General features: G+C 37.7%; 1 protein-coding gene across 17 annotated transcripts in view; it reads left to right on the top strand.

Moving 5' to 3' along the window:
• The window catches only part of NIN (ninein), a 98577-nt gene extending 83119 nt beyond the window's left edge, over positions 1-15458 (top strand). For 4 of the 17 annotated variants that reach the window (XM_049113152.1, XM_035719939.2, XM_035719943.2 and 1 more), the window contains 4 exons: positions 566-667; positions 5588-5788; positions 9396-9509; positions 11730-15458. In XM_049113152.1, coding sequence (XP_048969109.1) covers positions 566-667; positions 5588-5788; positions 9396-9509; positions 11730-11939 — 627 coding nt within the window. In that variant the 3' untranslated portion in view covers positions 11940-15458. Of the gene's footprint in view, positions 1-562; positions 668-4034; positions 4096-5587; positions 5789-7595; positions 8137-9395; positions 9510-10384; positions 10476-11516; positions 11591-11729 lie in introns of those variants that run through there. The other 13 variants (XM_035719940.2, XM_035719937.2, XM_049113153.1 and 10 more) reach the window with 10 other exon arrangements.
• Positions 15459-21894: the final 6436 nt, after the last annotated feature.

Raw genomic sequence — 21894 nt, 5'->3', positions numbered from 1 at the left:
CAAAAATCTCATAAAAATCTTCTAATTTCATCTTTATAAATGAGAATGGAGTTCTAAACTCATGTTTTATGTACTCTCAGTGTTAAACCTTAAATTTTTCCCCAAGGCCCATGTTTTTTCCCACTGCGGATTCAGAATAGAAGATCATGAAATCGATTTAGTGAAGCACCAGCCTTTTTTATTCATAAAAAATGCTAGAAAATAACAGTGTACATGGCTCATGGTAAGGATAAATATTTTGTGGAAGTTTTCTTTCAGGGATGCGTACTTACTGGTTATGCATATATATGTAAATATGGGCATGGGCTTATGTCCTGGATGTATAATGGCACTGATGTTTGAAAGCCAGGTGCCTTATTGAATCTGTTCTCTATAAGCAGTGGTGATTAAAAACCATACTACTTAAATGTAATCCGTGCACTGAATTATATTATTTTCCTTCAATGAGTGAACTCCACTTTCTTCCAAGGGTTAAGATTTCTGCCTAGCATCAATTTGTCAAAATAAAGTAGAGCAACTCAAGGGCTTCCTTTTTTAATCGGGAATTTTTTTTGTTCTTCAGCAGGTCAGTCAGATGAATTCCCTTGAAAGAGAATTAGAAACGATTCATTTGGAAAATGAAGGCCTGAAAAAGAAACAAGTAAAACTGGATGAGCAGCTAATGGAGGTAAGTTTTTAAGTAAATGGCCTTAGCTATGAAGAATATTTTAATCCCTGAATGCACCATTTGTTGGGAGAGACTAGCATAACATTGAATTCCTATTATGAAGAAAAGTGAAAAGGTATGCTGCCAAGCTGAATTCTTTGGTGTGTCTTACCAAGTTTGATAGACGTTTTTGCTTATTGCACAGTCACAGGAATTCATATGGCCTGACAGAGGAAAGGGTAACGTTGACTATCCTAAAATGCAGGAACCTGTACTGGAACAAATTCAGGAGGCAGGGATTCTCGCTGATATTAGTCAAGAGGCCCAGAGCTCCCCCGCCCCCTGCTGTGGTTTTATCTGTTTCCTGATCCACCTTCTATATTGTAGTGCTTTACAGGTGGATTGCTAACAACCTCTTTAGCTGGGGAACCCATGCAGGGAATTTGGGAGCATTAGCATTTAGAGGTTTAATCTTCAAGCGCTGCCATCTTTCCTTACTACATTTGTAACTCAGTACTGCCTTGAGGGAGGTACATCTGTTAAACATAAAAATGGGGTAGTAGGGCAGCCTGGGTGGCTCAGTGATTTAGCGCCGCCTTCAGCCCAGGGTGTGATCCTGGAGACCTGGGATGGAGTCCCACATCGGGCTCCCCACATGGAGCCTGCTTCTTCCTCTGCTGTGTCTCTGCCTCTCTCTCTCTCTCATGAATAAATGAGATAAAATAAATAAAATAAAAAATAAACAAATCTTAAGTTTTATAAATCTTAAAAAAATAAATAAATCTTAAAATCTTAAAAAAAGATAAAATAAATAAAATCTTTAAAAAAAAATGGGGTTGTAAAACCTGTTAGCTTAGACACGAGTTTCCAGGCTTCTAGATTTCTTCATGAATACTAAATACTGGTATAGGATATAAAACAACTTATGTACAAATCCTCCTTAATAAGTAAAAGTTTCCAGAGATATTTTGCTTTGAGTGAATGAAAATGTTATCTAAAGAACTGTAAAATTTATTTAAGGTAGAGAGGCATGGGTAGAAAATGTCTTTCTGTACTTTCAAAGGATATAAATATTTTAAAGCTGAATTATAGGATGACAGAGATTTAAATATTTTCTTTTATGGAGCTGGACACATGCAAAGGTGACTTTAAAAAGATGGTTTTCAAGTGTGAAATATGGGCAAATATGTTACACTGACATTTAAATGACCACTGAGGTTTCTGCCAATTTTATGTTCTCTGATTTATCCACTAATAAGGAGATTAAACTATAAATAGTAAAATCCAAACCATTTTTTCTTTCTCTGACAGCGTATAATAAATGTGTTCCAAAGCTTGAGCTGCAGGCTGTGTTTAGATGTAGACATGTTTTCTGATGAAATAATTATATATTGTGATAAGATAGCTGAAGCTAAGCTCCACATGTCTAGTACCAAACTGAAAAGTAACAGGGTATACTTAGTCACTGGTAGATCTTCTCCAAATGTTCTGCCAACAGGCCAGTTCTCCTACCTGCTCTAGCGGGCCTCAGAAACCCCTGTCTCTTCCTGACCCCACCTTACAAGATTAGCCATCACAAGCAATTTCCCTTCATTATTTTCTCTTTGATCTAGTAGTAAATTTTTGCTAATGGGTGAGGTAAATCTAATGTTCTGAATGAACTGAATAACTGAAGAAAAAGCATGAATTTTCCATTGGAACACTGAAAAGAACATCTCATACGCTATTCTAATGAAAACCATGTAGTTTCCCTATTTAAAGTATATAATTCAGGGCCTTGGGTGGCTCAGCAGTTGAGCATCTGCCTTTGGCTCTGGTCATGATCCCAGAATCCTGGGATCAAGTTCCACATCAGGCTCCCTGTGGGGAGCCTGCTTCCCCCTCTACCTGTGTGTCTACCTCTCTCTGTGTCACTCATGAATAAATTTTTAAAAAATCTTTAAAAAATAGGGATCCCTGGGTGGCGCAGCGGTTTGGCGCCTGCCTTTGGCCCGGGGCACGATCCTGGAGACCCGGGATCGAATCCCACGTCGGGCTCCCGGTGCATGGAGCCTGCTTTTCCCTCTGCCTCTCTCTCTCTCTGTGACTATCATAAGTAAATAAAAATTAAAAAAAAAAAATTTTTAAAACAAACAAAAAAAATCTTTTAAAAATAATAAAGTATATAATTCAATGACTTTTGGTATATTCATTTTTTAAATGGCGGTAAATCATAACAAGGTGTGCCATTTTAAAATTTAGTGGCATTAACTACATTCACATTGTTCTTCTACCATTACCACTACTTCCCAAACATTTGCATCACCCCAAAAACTCTAACCATTAAGCAATAACTTCCCCATCCCACCAGCCCTACAAATTGGATTTTTATTTATGTTCTGATATCTATATATTAGGCCACTTTGGGGTACATTACAGTGGTTTTCACACCATTTTTTTGTGCTCACCTCCCCTGAGGGACAGGTACGTTCTTCTCACTGGGTGAGTGGCTAGGTGCAGGCAGGGAGATGTTCCTACATCAGAATCTTTGGGATCAGGGATTTTAAGAAAAGCTTTCGAGATGATTCTAATCTTATGTATGTACTCTCTTGGGGGAAGAATTTCTCCTCATCCTTCTATGCCAATTTAAAAGTCACCGATCCTATGGGTCCCTGGCTGGCTCAGTCATTGGAGTGTGCTACTCTTGATCTCAGAGTTGTGAGTTCAAGCCCGTAGGCTCAAGTGTAAAGATTACTTAAAAATAAAATACTAAAAAAAAAAAAAAAAAAAAAAAAAAAGTCACTGAGCTAATACAGTACATATCCACACCCTAAGGCAATTAAATTCTTCTATTTCATAGTCTAATGAAAAAGACCACTCCAGGGCTTTTCCCACTACAGGAGGCAATGTCCTATGAACAATTCATTTTGGACATTCAAGAAAAGAGTTACAGTCTGTATCAGCAATTTTCAAGTCTGCAGTGTACTTTCCATAGCCAACAGTTTCAACACTTGAACAACAAAATTGCCTTTTGGAGATGTAGAATATATACTATAAAACAAAAGTCTTCAGCATCAGATCCATCCATACTGGAATCTTCTAAATAACTATATTGGGTTGGGTAGAGGTAAGGTGGTGAGTTCACAAACTAATAACCAAATCACAGTAGGTGAGGCAGCAGTTGCAGGATTAGAACTACAAGACATTTTAATACCTGTAAAATTGATACACAGAGAAATGTAAATGTTGGTCTTTGTAAGTTCTTACTGACTGGAGCACACATATTCAGGTATATAATATACCCGGTTTTTAACTGTTCTCTTTTTATAACTCATACTTTTCTTCCTCTCTTTATGACTCCTGTAATTTTCTTTTGTTTTTGTTTTGTCTGTGGCTAACCTGTACCTAGAACTCTGTGGTTGGAAGTAGCAGAGAAGGGTGCAGTTCTCTGCCTGAGATAGTGTGTGAAGGTATAACATTTGCTTTCAATGAATCTCATAGCATGGAGATATCTCATCAGACTCCTTGTTCATGTATCATTTCCACTCACTGTAACAGTTAATAAATACTTAAGAGCCAGTATTCACTTTCATTTTGCTTTTAACTATGGACTAGGTCTCCATTTACATTTATTCAGGGTTTTCCTTAGTATTTAAAAACGTAGATGAAGAAAATCATCCTGCTGATATAAAATCATGGGATCATCATTCTCCCTATTTTTTATTCCTGAAAATGGTGGGTTTCTAAATCTACAACTCGAAAATTTCAAAATGGATTGTAACCTCCCACCTCAGAAATTTAGATTTAAGGAAATGGATAGTGGCTCTGAAGCTTCATGACAGCGTTTAATTATAATTGTGTCTTATAGGGCCTTTTTCCCTTCCCACAAGCCTAGAGGTGCTTCCTCTTGAATCTGGTACTTGGTCATGTTCATTGCATGCCTTCTGTTGAGTCCTCTGTCTGCTGAATGTGTCGACAAATGTGGAGTGGCATGCTTCACTGGCCAAATGCAGTGCCTTCTCCTCTTCCTCTTTCCTCTCTCCAACTTTGGCATGTGATACGCATATCATTTCCTCATTGTCATGAACAAATACTTCTATTCCATGTACTTCAGTTCCCTGGGGTTCTAGGATATCACCCTGTGTCCCAGGATTTCTTATCTTCTAGTGCTGTTGAAGAGTTTAACATTGTTAAACTAAACTAGGTTACAATAATTTCAGATATGAGATTCTTTGAAAAATTTGCTATCCTGGAAAATATGTAGTCCTTGAACATTTGCTTTTAAGAAGCTTTATGAATGGTAAGTAAAGTGGCAAAACCCTAACACATAACCACTTTCTCCCCTTTGCCTACTCCAACCCTGTCTGTGTTTTTGTTTAAAGAGGCATAATTGGGGCACCTGGGCACCTGGGTGGCTCCATCAATTAAGCATCTGCCTTCGACTCAGGTCATGATCCTGGGGTCCTAGGATTGAGCCCCACCTCGGGCTCCTTGTTTTCAGCAGAGAGTCTGCTGCTCCCTGTCCCTCTGCTGCATCCCCTGCTTGTGCTCGCTCATTCTTTCTGGGTCAAATAAATAAATAAAATCTTAAAAAATAAAGAGGCATAATGGAACGTTCTAGTGTAAGGAGACAATGAAGAAGAATTCAGACACATGTATATTGTCTACTCATACCCTTATAGTCCCTAAAGAGTGAAGAAGTATAATTTTTTTAAGTCTAAAACCTTAAAAACCTTTAAGAAGGCCTGCTTTTTCATTAATTATATTATCTCCTAAGGAAAGTGACTCTTCCCAATTATTTACTTCTTACTCAAGTCATGTACAGTCCTGTTTTCAAGTAATCAGTGGGTCTGAGAAGTCATTCATTAATTCATCAGCTTCATTCACTGTGCTTGACACTTTTAAGAGTCGCTCTGTGCTGGAAAGCACCTCAGCTGACCAGGGCTTCGCCTCTGCCTCCAGATGCAGCACCTGAGGTCCACTGCGATGCTTAGCCCGTCCCCTCACGCTTGGGATCTCCAGCTGCGCCAGCAGCAAGCCTGTCCCACGGTGCCCAGGGAGCAGTTTCTGCAGCTTCAACAACAGCTGCTGCAGGCAGAGAGGATAAACCAGTGCCTGCAGGAGGAACTTGAAAACAGGACCTCCGAAACCAACACCCCGCAGGTATGAGGCTCTTTTTCCCTAACGGTTAACTCAGGTCACCTAATTTTACCTGTTTATTGGAAAGTTGTACCAGTTCAAAGGTAGGGATAAAGACTCTAAATCTCTGTCAGAGAGCTCCACCTTAGCTGTATTACCCGTCTGCGGAACTGCAGTGTTATTTGGGGGTTTTGCTTTTGTTTCTCTGTAGTGATGCACTCGAGCTCTCAGCTTGTAAGCTGGGTAATGAAGCGTTCGGGGCCTCCTTTGCACATTCATCATTGAAGAAGTATCAGGATCACTTGAGCATAGTGTACAACTGACCTAAGATCTTTTGACTTAACATTTGTCCGATGCCAAAAATATTACAGAATTCAAGTGCAACTCTAGGACAGGCATTATTAACAAAGCAACCTGGGTTTTCCTGTACTAGAGGGGCACAACTTGCTGAGTTCCATAGAATTCACAACGGGGCCTTTAAACAACTAATAGGGTGTGCAGTCATTGCCATTAGGTGATGTATTTCATATAACCTAGTTTTTAAAAATGATCAAGTTTGAAAACCTCTCTTTAAGAAAGTAAACATCTTTTCCCCTTTCCTTTGAATTAGTATTATCCTCACTCACCACAGACACAATCTGATATAACCTGGGTTTTCAAATAGTTCTCTTAAGTGCTTCGTTCATAGTCAAGCTTTTTCAGAAGTCTCTTAACCATTTTTGCTTGCCCAATTTGTTTATTCAACTAGGAATAAAATATACAAACTAAGTTTTTTTTTTTTTTTTCCCTAAATTCTTTCTGGTTTGGATGCTTTTCTTCTGTTGTTTCTCAGTTGACTTTTAATAAGGACTTTCCCTACCTCCTTTTCTGTAAATGTCTCAAAGTGGCTTTGCGAAGTCAGATTAGCACTCTAATGATACATTGGAGCAGTTCTGTCTTCCTCTTCTAGTAGTACATATCTATGCTTTGTCATGACATGCTTCTGTCACCTGTTCTTTCAAACAAAACCTTAAAATTATTTTTGTCTTTTGTGCTTTAAGAATTCACGTTTTTGGAAGCTTCCTCTATTTACCTCAGTTTCCAAACAGTAAAATTGTGCTTACTGGGGTGTTGAACAGATGCTTCAACGATTTATTACAGAACTGAGTCATAAAACTTTGACCTCAGTCTTTAACAGACATTTGAAACCAAATGATTAGGCCAAGGTTTTATCCATTGTTTTCTCATACACACAGTTTTCTTTTCTTTTCTTTTCTTTTCTTTTCTTTTCTTTTCTTTTCTTTTCTTTTCTTTTCTTTTCTTTTTTACACACAGTTTTCAAAGCCTGTGCTTCCACCCCACCCACCAATTTTAAAAATAATATCCTTTTATTCCAATTACTTCAGGATTAGATAGACAAACGGTTTAGATTTTGTGCTAATAAAAATAAAAAATAAAATTATCCAGCCAGGTGGCAGAGTAGACTACTTACTGCTCTAACTAGACTGCCACTGTTGTGAGAGTCTCCTAGTTCTGGTAACTGACTTGACGCTAATTTTAAGATGACAGACTATTAGAATCTGCACGTTATTGAACACCAATAAAAAAAAAAAAAAAAAAAAAAAAGAGATTGTATAAAAAAAAAAAAAAAAAAAAAAAAAAGAATCTGCACGTTACTTCTGTGTGTGGAGTGATGTGATTTCTTCTGCCTTTGTGTTGCTTTGCTTGCGTATGTAGTGTTAATGTGTGTGCTTTTAAAAACTGTTTGCATTATCAATGTGTGAATTTAGACTCCTCCCAAAACATAATCTTGACATCAGGGTGAAGTGTACCACTTGCCTTCTTTCTCTAGGCCTTGCTACCGGAGCCGCGAGCAGTGCATGCAGATTCCTACAGAAGGATTGGGCACCTGTGAAAACTGGGCTGCTATTGATGACATTTCTAACCATGGCAGATACTCAAATGCACACACCCACACACCCACACACAAACACAGAGACATAAGCTGGAAACTGTTTTGGAATCAAGTGCTCTTTTAAATTATTATTATTATTAATTATTACTATTATTAAGCCTTCACAGTATTATGTCTCTTATTTATTAATGTAGAAATGACAGATTTTGTGAATCAAATTCACGAATTTCAGCTTGTTTTGAATTATTTTATTTATACCATTTAAAGAGTGTGGACTTGAGATTCTTGAAAGGATGTATTCTATATATTTTCTCATTCCATATGCTGTAACTATTTTTAACAAGAGATACTACTTTTATATATGGAATTTGAAGAAAATTCGGGTTATTTATACTGTTTTGTAAAAGATGTATAATGCTTTTTTGACAGGAAAAAGGAAAATTTTGACAAAACAATAAAATAAATTTTAAATATATGACTGCCTCTGTTTTTCCTCTTTCCTCTTTTGCTACATTCCATGTTCTTCAAATTATGTTATGGGTTTTTTGTTTTGCTTTGTTTTGTTTATTTCAGGCAAGTAGAAATCAGACACTTCTATTTATGTTTGAACTTTAAAAAGCTATTATATCTTTTAAAATATAGTATTTTTTTAAAGCTAGATGTTCTCAAGGCCTGATTTCTTGAAGTTTACTTTCTGTGTTAGATTTTTACCTACTACAGTTTTTGTCTTCAAATTAGTCACATAGTTTAGTTGTTTATATTTGAACAAATGCTGTTACTTTATCCAAACAAATGTTGGCTTTCAATCCATGTTTAGTCATTCTGCATGCTTTTAGAAGGAGTTATACCATCAGCCATTAACACCTGAGTTTTGCTTAAACATTTGAAGAACCTTATAAATCTGAAAGGTGGACATTTTAATGGCCTGCCAGAAGGGGCAGTTCGTTGTGCTCTAAATCTCCCTCTGGGTCTTTTGGCTCTCCAAACCCCACAGAAGTCCTTAATCTATTGCTGTTGTGTGAGGAGGGGAAGAGCAGCCAGGCCTCTTCTTCTGCCCTACTGTTTTATCTAGGAGTTGTGTGTGGGGAGAGGATTCTTAATTTTAAATCCATTATGATAAACCCATCCTCCAATCCAGATGTTTGCTCCACACTGACAAGTCAGATTGGGAAACAGATGACTCGAGGCACTGGCAGGAAGAGGCTGATTGTTATGAAGAAAGGAACACTAATACCCTCACAGTCATCAGCCATTTCACATGGGAGCAATGGACATGCAGATTACAAGCTGACTGGAAAGGTTAAGTGATCCTGAATAAACTCAGTTGTGTTTGGTTCTTGAGAGACTCCACAATATTACAAAAGCCCAAATCATAGATGGAAGGTTGCTAACCATATTTTAATTTTCTCTGGATACCTGTTTTACTAAAAGTGCACACAGGTACTAAATTATGGGTTTTAAGAATTTTGCTTTATCTCAGGGGAAGATGGTAACACAGGTAAGATTTTTTTTTTTAATCTTTGACTCTTTCTCTGATAGGGCTTCTTTTCTAAGGTGTAACTCATGCGGTGTTCAAAACCCCCATTTCACCAGAAATCTACCCTTCCAGTTACAAAGGCAAACGTTGACTGCCCTTTCTCTTAGGCACCTTGTAAGGAAAAAAGAAATTACTAGCATTTTCTTTTCAGTGTGGCATGAATTCCAAATGATAATACACTTCTTTTTTCTTCCCTTCAGGGAAACCAGGAACAACTAGTGACTGTCATGGAAGAACGAATGATGGAAGTTGAACAGAAGTTGAAACTGGTGAAGAGGCTTCTTCAGGAGAAAGTGAATCAGCTCAAAGAACAAGTGAGCCTCCCAGGTCACCTCTGCCCACCCACCTCATACTCCACTCTTAGTGCCAGTTTTCCATTCCCTTGTTGCCATTAGCTCGGTCACTCTTGTCAAATAAAGGCAAATTCTACTATGAATGTACAGCAGAATTTAGGATTCACTGTCCCCCTACCACTTCAAAAGGATGGATTCTGGATGCTGTGTTATTTTTCCAAAGCTCTTTTAAGGCAGGTTTGTCTGCAATTTAAAGAACATACATTTGCTAACAGAGACCCACACAGACCCAACGCATTAATTCCTAACAAAGGTCAGTAGCTTAGATGTAATTTTTTGTAGATTTTTTTTTTATTTGCCCAAGACAGGAAAATTTTCTGTTTATTTAAGTAGAATGTTATGTTGGTAAAAAATTGGAGGATCATAAATGGAACTTTAGCTTTCTTGTCTACAACAGCTATGACACCCTCAAAAAGCACCTTATGGCTATAACCATACCCCAAAAGGCTGTGCTCTGAATTAAAATAGGGACCCTGAATTCCAGGACCACTAACCTGGACTGATCCTTCTCACCTGCTGGTGGCAGGGGTGGCCCATGTTTAGAAAGCACTTGTGTGACCACTGATGACATGCAAAAAAAAGGGACCACTTTATAGGAATGTCTTCTAATGCTTTGGAAACTAAGATTAAGAACTGAGGGGTCAGGGCAGAAATTATCCAACCCGATTTTCTAGATACATAAAACTGAAGAAGAATAACCTCATGAGAAGGTCTTAATGCAGAGGGAGAGAGAACTTTCCTTTGTTCAATGTTTTAATCACAAAATGGAAAGAAAGGAAAGTCTTAGACAATAAGCATTGATTCAATCCTTTAATCACTCCTTTTTCAAACCATAGCTACTATGTGCCAAGTCCTGTTCTGAGCACTAGGGATACAACAGAGAAGAACACAAAATCCAGCCCATGGGGAATGCAGTTCACTTACAAGGTATCGAATATTCGGCAAGGGGGTAGTTTCAAAAATAAAGAAAATGGAGTCCACTTCGGCAGAGGGGGACATAGAGAAGAAATACTTCCTCCAACTCAGGGCTTTAAAGCAAGCTTCCTGAAGGCCTCTTAAACCAAGTACTGATGCTGAGTAAGATTTGAACAAGTGAAGAAATGTGAGGAGGACACTCTAGGCTATGGGAACATCACATGGTTATGACAACATATGAGGTGTGGACATCAACAAACGTTTTGGCCTTAATAGTTCATACTGGCCTCAGAGAAGCAGAAGAATCTAGAGCAACAGGGAGGAATGGGCAGTAGGGAACCTTAGGTGCATGCTGAACTATGGAGTTTGAATTTCATTCTGTAGGTGATGAACAGCCATCGAAGTGTTTTTTAAAAGGAAGGAAAGGAGAGAGGGCATGATGCAACATTGTCTTGGAACAGTTCAGTAGAGTAGGTTTTTATGTTACACTTGCCAGTCATCTAGGTCCTGGGCTTCAGTGTTACCATCTTTATCATTGCCTTTTGAAATGCTAATAAATTAGCTAAGCTTCTGATGTTCTGTATTCCCTTAAACCTTTATAACCTTTAGAGGCCCTGGTTAAAACTGGGTGTAAAAGAAGGTGTGATGAAGGAAGGGGGATTGGAATACATTAATAGGAACCATCAGAAACCAATCCCAAGGCTGCTGACATATTTTCCCACCCCAAATTAGACCATCTACTCAAAACCTAAAAATTAAGATAGATCTTCTAGACAAGCTCTGCTATGCAAAAGAGGAAGAGTTAAGGAAAAGTAACTGCCCAAATCTTACCTCTTTGTTGTATGTAATTCATGGACCAAATTTGAAAATAATCAAAATGGGAAGCTCAAACATCTGTTAAGAACAGAATTAAAGTTCACACCCTATACCTCAGAAGCTAAAAGAAGTATTTTGCTATTTTTTAGAACAATGAGAAAGTAACGCCTAATTTATTTAGGTGAAAAAAGACTTTCAGTTTTGAGCCTTCAAATATCAATCTGTTCTTTTTCTTAGTGGCTTCTACAAACATTATGCAAAGAAACAGCCTGGAATAAGCGGATTTGCTCTACTTGTATCTCCGATGCCAGGTCTGGTGTTAAACCCGTGTTGTAAAATAAAAGAATATAATGGATAGAAGTCATTTGCCTTTATGAACAGCTGTCCTAATGTCAGACCTTAAACTTAATTACAGAAATGGAGTCAAGATGTTTCTGGTTCTATTTCTAGCTCTGCAAGAACACTAAAGCAGATGCAGTGGTGAAGGATTTGTATGTTGAAAATGCCCAGTTGTTGAAAGCTCTGGAAATGACTGAACAGCGACAAAAAACAGCAGAGAAGAAAAATTACCTCCTGGAAGAGAAGATTGCCAGCCTCAGTAATATAGTCAGGAATCTGGCACCAGCACCACTGACGTCTATACCTCCCTTGAGGTCATAGCCAAGCCAAAGGATACACTCATATTTGTGCACTTTACTGAAATGGATGGAACGTTTCAGTAGGTTCTCTCGACCATTTTTTTTTAAACCTTTAATGGTTTAAAGTCTAGCTCAACCTAAAGCTGCCAGGAACAGAACAGGAGTCTCCATTCATTGTAATTAGTTTTTCTAAAGAGACTAAATTATTCCCAAGTGTTGAATTTTTAAAAAATATTCTAATAGCTACCAAAAAGGTAGATATATGAACACAACGCAAGAATCTTACAACCCCAGTTGTGAATGAGTTTTGTAAAAAAAAAAAAAAAAAAAAAAAAATTCATGTATGAATCTCTAAATTCCACATATTTTGAGATCTGATTATTCTTTTGATCTTTATTTAAAACCACATGTATGTCTTCTTACATATTCAAATATGGAAAAGTCATTCTGTTTCTAATAATTTGGGTTATTTGGTAACAGACCTCTGGGCTTAATAACCACAGAAGTCAGAAAAGCCAGAGTCCATAGTACTCTACCTTCTAACACCTATGACAGTATTACCACTCTTGATGTATTATAGATGTAAAACTGATTTATTCAACTACACTGTTAACTAATATTAAAACTGTACTTTCTTTTAACATATTTTTCCTTAGAAGTTTCACTTTGAGAGCTTATCTTCTAAAAAAATGGATAAAGCCACATTCTTAAAGCATTTGAACTATAGAGAAAGCACTGAACAAATCACTTTGGATTTGGAGTAAACAGCTACTCTTAGGAGAGAGATAAGCAAATGATGTGGGTTTCTCTCTCAAGTCTTGGAGTTCATGAACTCACATGCAAGGTTGCTCCAAGAACTCAGGGAACAATACTTTGAATGGTCTTCTTGAAACACTGTAGGGGCCTCTTTAAGAATTTGAAATGCATAAACCATGTGACCTTATTTGTCTTATATTTAGAGCTATAATTTTTATTTTCACATTTTTAGTGAATTTACTCTTCTGAAAAGCCTTGATTTTAGAGTTAACCGAATTTATGGAAGAGTTGTTATTTGCTTATTTAACATAGGCTAAAATTTCCATGCTTCCTATTCTTCTAACACTTCAAATCTGATAAGAATTTCTTTCTGCAATAAGCACTGGCATGCCTTCTGAGGTAAAAGAGTGTGAAATAGGATTTTCCATTCAGTTCTCAAGACTGGAACTTTATAGAGTAGCAGTCAACCTTTTGAGGATGGGTAACTTTTATTTTCCCCCAAGTCAAATCTTTGCTTCTTAGCCTACTTCAGCCAGCCAGCCGTTGGTGGAAGACTTATGTTTAGGATACTAACAAAGCTCATTATAGTCACCTATTTGTTTTTGTGAGACAGCAATTAGGTAAGAAAAATTCACTCTGATGTATTCCTAGAAGGCTAAGCCCATCGATTTACAAGACAGGTAACAGCAAAATCATACACTGCTTTATGGGCAGGAACAAAAGATTCAAGCAAACTGCCTAAAAAGTCATGTGATATTAAAAAATCTCAACAAAATAATTTGCATCAAGCAACTTTAGGGGTCCTCATGGCCTAACCATCCATTGGTCCCACCTGACAAGTTAGGGGCAACACAGAAGTGCTCACTACAAGAGCTCTGACAAGGCATGGCCATTTCTGGGACCAGAATTCACACTCATGAAGCAAACCTTTTCAGGTCTGGACAGCTCTTATTTTCAGAAAGCCCTGATTTCCCCCTGGAAAAATAATTAACTTTAATCCTTCCCCATAATTATCCTTCAAAACATTTAACATCTGCTATCATGTCTTCACTAATCTTTCTTCCCAGTGGAAACATTACCAGTAAACGCAACTACTTGTATGGCATTGACTTTAAAAGAATCTTTTTCACTTAAAACTGTGGATAGACCTAAGTTACTAAGGTCATAAATAAACTATGCATCTGTGGTGTATTCATGTGATATGCTTCAAGTTACTCAAGGTTATTGCTATCAAAACTGAACACCAAACATTATTTCTCAAATAACTGGCTTTAGCATGTGATCACATGTTGTATTTTTAATTTTTTACATTATGAAAAGTAGGTTAATTTCTCATAAATCTGTATTTATGTGTATATAAAATACTGTATAATGAATGTAAATATGATTTTCTGGAAAGTTTTAGACTACATTTAGAATCCCTTTATCCAAAATCAAAATGCTGCTCAAATGAAAGCTAATTGAATCAACATCTGGGTGCTTAATTTCTTTGTTTACTGCACTTATAAAAGGAAAAAAGATCAACATGAGAAATAGTTACCTTAAATTTATACGTTTCTGCAGTTTATTTTTGTAGCCTAGAGTGGGAATTTAACTGGCAATTTATAATAGCATTTACAGCTTTCAAAAGATCTTTTAAAAGATTAAATTTGAACTTAAATGTTTAGGTTTTGCTTTCAGACTTTATAATAGCACTCTTTAAAATCACAAGTTATCTTTTACAGGCATTTAGCTACTTGTTTATTAAAAGCACTGGTTAAACTTCCTTTGAATTTCTTAAGAGTTTAAATTAATCTGAAAAGATGGGATATTCATTTCAAGGAAAGAGTCAAGTTTGCCTTTGTGATAATATGTTACACTAAGACAAGGAAAATGTGGATAACAAAACCTACATTGTTTTATTTTGCTTCTTTCTGCTTTTTAGAAGCCTAAACTCTTAAGCTCAAATTGTGAGGAGAGAAAAGTGTGTGTGTGGGGGGGGTAGAATCAATCACAGTATTTTATTTATTTTTCTAAAACTCTTTAAAAACCTGGATTTAAAACTATTTTAAATGTGAATCCTTCCCAGAAGCTTCGAATACATTGCTTATGCATTTAATCTTGAGCATATTTTACATAAATAGATCACAGAATCATAAGCTTTCAAGATATAAAAGGAGCTCTTACAGGTCTAGTGTTTCAGTAATATATCAATACCCAGGTCAGTTATTAAGAACATTTTTTTAAATAATGAATAAAAAGTCCACTTTATGGTGGACTTTAACATGTGGGAATGAATTTATTTTTGTGATTTTTTTTTTTTTTCTGAGTGAAGGAAAAGAGAATTGATAGTATTAAGTCTTGTTTTGAATGGATTACCTGTAATGGTTCATTGGAATAATATCAAGGAATGCCAAAAGCCAAGTCAAAGCTTAATAACCAAAGCATTCCATATTTAAAATTTATTTATCATATTTGGACCTATTTGAATATTTCAACATTTTAAAATAGAAAACTTTTATGGCATATGGATAGCTGTTTAATAAAAGTTAGCCTTTTATTTCTCAGCTTTTTTGAAGGATTTAAGTTAACTTTATTCTTATGGGAAGACATTTTCACACCATGATTTAAAGGAACACTGGTTTTGTGAAAAACCCAGAGTTCATCAAAAGCCATCAATAGGATTCTTTTGAGATAAAAATAATGTGTATGTGTTGATATTGACTTTGTCTATTTTATCTTAGCCATTCTATCTTAAAGGTTTTAATGTGAGCTTAAAATGTAAATAAAGAATTTTGCAAACATGGCTCTTGTTTTCTATGTATCCTGAATTTTTATAAACAGTGTCAGTATGTTTATGTTTGGTCTCTAGAGTTAAAAGCATCAAAACACTGCACTAAACACATTCTACAAATGCAGAATCTCAGCATCCACCCCAGACCTAATTAATCATATTCTGCATTTTAAGAAGATTCCCAAGTGATTTGTATGTGATTTAGAGCATTGGGACCCATTTCTGTTACAGAGTTGATGACTTTCACACCAGCCAGTTTGGGATCCCTGTACTCTGCAGCGGTTCATAATTTACTTCTAGAATGCTGACTCAACCTCAGGCAAGGCCCTACTTGGGTTTTTGGGTGCCTCAGAGATGGCGTTGTCTCACTTTGCCATCTTTATGAGTGACTCAGACTGTCTTAGTTAAGCTGTTCGTGAGTGATGAGATATATACAAGTATAGACATAAAAGCCTGAAAATACATTGTCACTATGTTGAATACTGAAATGTAAAATAGAAATGGTGGCCAAACTAGAGCCATTGCTCAAGACTAGTTTATTTTCAAAGCTTATAATTTTTTAATATATTTTTTAAAGATTTTATTTATTCATGAGAGGTAGAGGCAGAGGCATAGAGGGAGAAGCAGGCTCCCTGTGGGGAGCCCAATGCAGAACTCAATCCCAGTACCCCGGGATCACAACCTGAGCCAAAGGCAGATGTTCAACCACTGAGCCACCTAGGTGTCCCTCAAAGCTTTTATGTCAGCCTTACATTGCCTTTAGAGAGCAAGACACAAAGAGACTAATGAAGCAATGAAACCAAATGTTTGAAAAAAAAATAGGGAGGGGTGCCTGGGTGGCTCAGTCAGCTGAGCATCCAACTCTTAATTTTAGCTTAGGCTGTGATCTCAGGATTGTGGGATTGAGCCCCAAGTTGGACTCTGCATTCAGTGGGTGCCCCTGCCCACTTCCCCTCTCCCTTTGCTCCTCCTCTTTCACAAATAAATAAATGGATAAATAAAATCTTTTTTAAAATAGGGGAAGGGTATGCAAGTATTTGTAATATTCTTGCAACCTTTAAATTTGCAATTATTTCCAAATAAAATTTTTCTGTCTATAAAATAGAAATTTACTAAATGTGGTAGTAGGCATTTAATGTATGGCAGCCTATCCATGTGCCTATGGTCTATTATGTGAAGTTTGGCAGAATCAGATATTTTTCCTATTTCCTTGGAGACCTAGGAAATGGGAAAACATGAGGGAGATGGAGGCACTTGGCAGAAGAGGTAAAAGCCAAAAGGAAGCAAAGGGGAGGGGGGTCCGTAGGGTCCAAGAGAAGTTGTTGAGGAAATTGATCCCCCCTCTATACACAAATGACAGTCCTAAAGCAAGATATAAAGGTCAGTAGGAGAGCAGGATAAACAGTGCACCCTGTTCTAGTTCTTCACTTGTTAGCACAAAAGTATTTCTTTTTCCTGAAGTAGAAAACACACTTTACCCATCTCTACAAATGCTGGTACTCTCCTGGTACCCTAGGGAGAATAGGATTCAAAGAAACAGAAACTTGTGACAGCTAAAGTAAAAGGGGATTTACTATAAGAAATCATATTTGTTTCATGGAACCAAAAGGTAGAAAATACAGAAAGACTTCATGAGGTATCAAATCAAAGACCTTTGGTGCTCTCCCTGCCACTCAGTCTCCATCTTTATCCCTATCTATCTCTTGTCACCTGGTCTCATTTTTGCTTCTTGCTCTGCACCTGTTTGGTAGTGGGGATGGCATCAGTAGTGCTTTCCTGTTGTCACTATCCTGTTCAAATGCCAAATACAGTTCAACAATTACTTCCAAGTCACAATTCCAAATTCTTTAAAAATCTGATTAGAGGGATCCCTGGGTGGTGCAGCGGTTTAGCGCCTGCCTTTGACCCAGGGCACGATCCTGGAGACCCGGGATCGAATCCCACGTTGGGCTCCCGGTGCATGGAGCCTGCTTCTCCCTCTGCCTATGTCTCTGCCTCTCTCTCTCTCTCTGTCTATCATGAATAAATAAATAAAATCTTTAAAAAAAAAATCTGATTAGAGGGCAGCCCGGGTGGCTCAGCAGTTTAGCGCTGCCTTCAGCCCAGGGCCTGATCCTGGAGACCTGGGATTGAGTCCCACATCAGGCTCCCTGCATGGAGCCTGCTTCTCCATCTGCCTCTGTGTGTGTGTGTGTGTGATGAATAAATAAATAAAATCTTTTTTAAAAATCTGAGTAGATTATGGAAAGGACTGCCTGGTCAATCAACCATGGACAGCAAGGGTCAGGGTCTTGGGGAATGGTATAAGCTGCAGAGGCTACCACATGAGACAGAATACTCTCAGATAAGGGGTTATGATGGACAGTGAGGGAAATTTGGGCCTCAGATGTGTAGACAGTGGATAAAAATGGCTTTAAGAGGTAAGATTTCAAAGACAGATTTTTCTGTTTACTCACATTTTTATGGAAGCCTATTCAAAGTAAGTACCATTTTAAAATGCCACCTGGTGACTAAAGTAGCTGCTCACTATTGCTCATGTTATTCCTATCTTTTGTCCTTGTTCCCTGCCCTTACTCCTTTCCCCTGATTCCTACATTTTCTCCCAATTATCACATACAGAGCTTTGTCAGGGTGTCCATCCTAGTCACGGTGGGTATAATAAATACCACCTACCATAACCTACCTAGGCATTGCAATCCTATAGCAACTTATTCAAAATATAGACAGGGAAGGCAAAAGTTAAAGGTCTTTTTTTAAAGTTTTTTTTTTTAAATTGGACTTCAATTTGCCAACATATAGCATAACACCCAGTGCTCATCCCACCAAGTGCCCCCTTCAGTGCCCATCACCCAGTCACCCCAACCCACTGCCCACTTCCCTTTCCACTACCCCTTGTTCATTTCCCAGAGTTAGGTGTCTCTCATGTTTTGTCACTCTCACTGATATTTTCACTCATTTTCTCTCCTTTCCCCTTTATTCCCTTTCACTAATTTTTATATTCCCCAATGAATGAGACTATATGTTTGTCCTTCTCTGATTGACTTATTTCACTCAGCATAATACCCTCCAGTTCCATCCATGTCAAAGCAAATGGTGGTATTTGTCGTTTCTAATGGCTGAGTAATAACATCTGTTCCTGATCAAAACTCTTCAGAGTGTAGGATAGAGGGAACATTGCTCAGCATCGTAAAAGCCATCTATGAAAAGCCCACAGCAAATATCATTCTCAATGGGGAAACACTGGGAGCCTTTCCCCTAAGATCAGGAACATGACAGGGATGTCCACTCTCACCACTGCTATTCAACATAGTACTAGAAGTGCTCGCCTCAGCAATCAGGCAACAAAAAGAAATAAAAGGCATTCAAATTAGCAAAGAAGAAGTCAAACTCTCCCTCTTTGCAGATGACATGATACTCTACATAGAAAACCCAAAAGACCCCGCCCCAAAATTGCTAGAACTCATACAGCAATTCGGCAGTGTGGCAGGATACAAAATCAATGCCCAGAAATCAGTGGCATTTCTATACACTAACAATGAGACTGAAGAAAGAGAAATTAAGGAGTCAATCCCATTTACAATTGCATGCAAATGCATAAGATAGCTAGGAATAAACCTAACCAAAGAGGTGAAGGATCTATACCCTAAAAACTACAGAACACTTCTGAAAGAAATTGAAGAAGACACAAAGAGATGGAAAAATATTCCATGCTCGTGGATTGGAAGAATTAATATTGTGAAAATGTCAATGTTACTCAGGGCAATCTACACATTTAATGCAATCCCTATCAAAATACTATGGACTTAAAACAACAACGAAAAAAACAAAATACTATGGACTTTCTTCAGAGAGTTGGAACAAAGATTTGTGTGGAATCAGAAAAGATCCCGAATAGCCAGGGGAATATTGAAAAAAGAAAAACAGAGCTGGGGGCATCACAATGCCAGATTTCAGGTTGTACTACAAAGCTGTGGTCATCAAGACAGTGTGGTACTGGCACAAAAACAGACACATAGATCAATGGAATAGAACAGAGAATCCAGAAGTGGACCCTCAACTTTATGGCCAACTAATATTTGACAAAGCAGGAAAGACTATCCACTGGAAAAAAAGACAGTCTCTTCAATAAATGGTGCTGGGAAAATTGGACATCCACATGCAGAAGAATGAAACTAGACCACTCTCTTGCACCATACACAAAGATAAACTCAAAATGGATGAAAGATCTAAATGTGAGACAAGATTCCATCAAAATCCTAGAGGAGGGGCAGCCCCGGTGGCGCAGCGGTTTGGCGCCTCCTGCAGCCTGGGGCGTGATCCTGGAGACCCTGGATCAAGTCCCGTGTCAGACTCTCTGTATGATGCCTGCTTCTCCCTCTGCCTGTGTCTCTGCGCCCCCCCGCCCCCATCTCTATGAATAAATAAATAAAATCTTAAAAAAAAAATCCTAGAGGAGAACACAGGCAACACCCTTTTTGAACTCAGCCACAGCAACTTCTTGCAAGATACATCCATGAAAGCAAGGGAAACAAAAGCAAAAATGAATTACTGGGACTTCATCAAGACAAAAAGCTTCTGCACAGCCAAAGAAACAGTCAACAAAACTAAAAGACAACCTATAGAATGGGAGAAGATATTTGCAAATAAGCTATCAGATAAAGGGCTAGTATCCAAGATCTATAAAGAACTTATTAGACTCGACAGCAAAGAAACAAATAATCCAATCATGAAATGGGCAAAAGACATGAACAGAAATGTCACCAAAGAAGACATAGACATGGCGAACAAGTACATGAGAAAATGCTCTGCATCACTTGTCATCAGGGAAATAGAAATCAAAACCACAGGGATCCCTGGGTGGCGCAGCAGTTTAGCGCCTGCCTTTGGCCCAGGGCGCGATCCTGGAGACCCAGGGTCGAATCCCACGTCGGGCTCTCGGTGCATGGAGCCTGCTTCTCCCTCTGCCTGTGTCTCTGCCTCTCTCTCTCTCTCTCTGTGACTATCATAAATAAAAATTAAAAAAAAAATCAAAACCACAGTGAGATACCACCTCACATCAGTGAGAATGGGGAAAATTAATGACAGGAAACAACAAATGTTGGAGAGGATGTGGAGAAAGGGGAACCCTCTTGCACTGTTGGTGGGAATGTGAACTGGTACAGCCACTCTGGAAAGCTGTGTGGAGGTTCCTCAAAGAGTTAAAAATAGACCTGCCCTACGACCCAGCAATTGCACTGCTGGGGATTTACCCCAAAGATACAGATGCGGTGAAATTCTGGAACACCTGCGCCCCAATGTTTATAGCAGCAATGTCCACAATAGCCAAACTGTGGAAGGAACCTCAGTGTCTAAAGGTCTTTTTAAAATTTAATTAAAAATTTAAATTTTGAGTTAAAACTATGCATAAAAGAAATTCTATTGAAGTTTTTCAAGATATTTTCCCTTACTCTCAAAGTCTGATGTAGGAGCCCCTCCTATGAGCTCACATAAGCACACTATTCCCAGGTGGATCTGGTACCACTCTGTGTAATTGCCTACTTACTTGTCTCATCGCCATTAGACTCTAAGATATCTTAAGATATTCCCAGTTCCCGACTCAATGCCTGAAAAAAAAAATTGTTCAATTAACATTCATTACATGGGTGGAAAAGTTGTATACATCTTTGAGTTTTTCGTCCTGTGATAGCACTGTACTCACAAAAGAGTAGGTAAGCCAATTATCTTATGTATACAATTTAGTGGTGCTCTTCTCAGTCTTTAGTGTTTATTCAAGGACCAAAATTTTAAAAATATATTAGTAAAAAGTTGCAGAAAATTTTCAAAGTAATTTTAAAAAATCTTTTTTTAGCATGATAAAATCAAGTGCTATATTCCAGCAGTTAGTTGAAAGTGTACATTTGTTTTCCAGGCCCATAAATCACAGTTTAATAACTGACAAAAAGTAGTAAAAGCTCATGACATTTACTTAGATTAATGGTTTGTAAGATAGTAGAACAAGTTAAATACCATTTCTTCTAAAGAAAAGGCAAAATTCTAGTGAATTCTTTTTTATAGAGGCACTGGGCTTAAATTATCTCACATAATGTTACAAATTGTTTAATCTTTGCTATTCAATAAATTGCAACATTCTCACTTTTATGATAAAAGCAAAACCTGAAAAGTTGGTTCATGTTCTGCTTGCATGCAATGGGGTCAGCCTTTGCCTCAAGGTTTGTGTCTAGATGTGATTTAAAGGTCTTCCTACGATAAACTGTCACCCACTCGCTTAAACCTAGCAATCTCATGATGTAAGAAGACAGTCTCTTCCCATTCACTTCTTTATTTCTATTCTTCTGCTCATTAGACATGCCCTTTAAAATGAAGATAGGCAAGGACCAGGACCACTTCAAAATAATTCATTAAAATTTCTCCAAAAAAAAATAACTTTGCATCTTCTTGAATTCAAAGT

The sequence above is a fragment of the Canis lupus genome, chromosome 8 (genome assembly GCF_003254725.2).
Source record: "Canis lupus dingo isolate Sandy chromosome 8, ASM325472v2, whole genome shotgun sequence".
Taxonomy (NCBI): Eukaryota; Metazoa; Chordata; class Mammalia; order Carnivora; family Canidae; genus Canis; species Canis lupus.
Note: the sequence above shows the minus strand (reverse complement) of the source record. Positions and strands in the feature narration are given on the sequence as shown.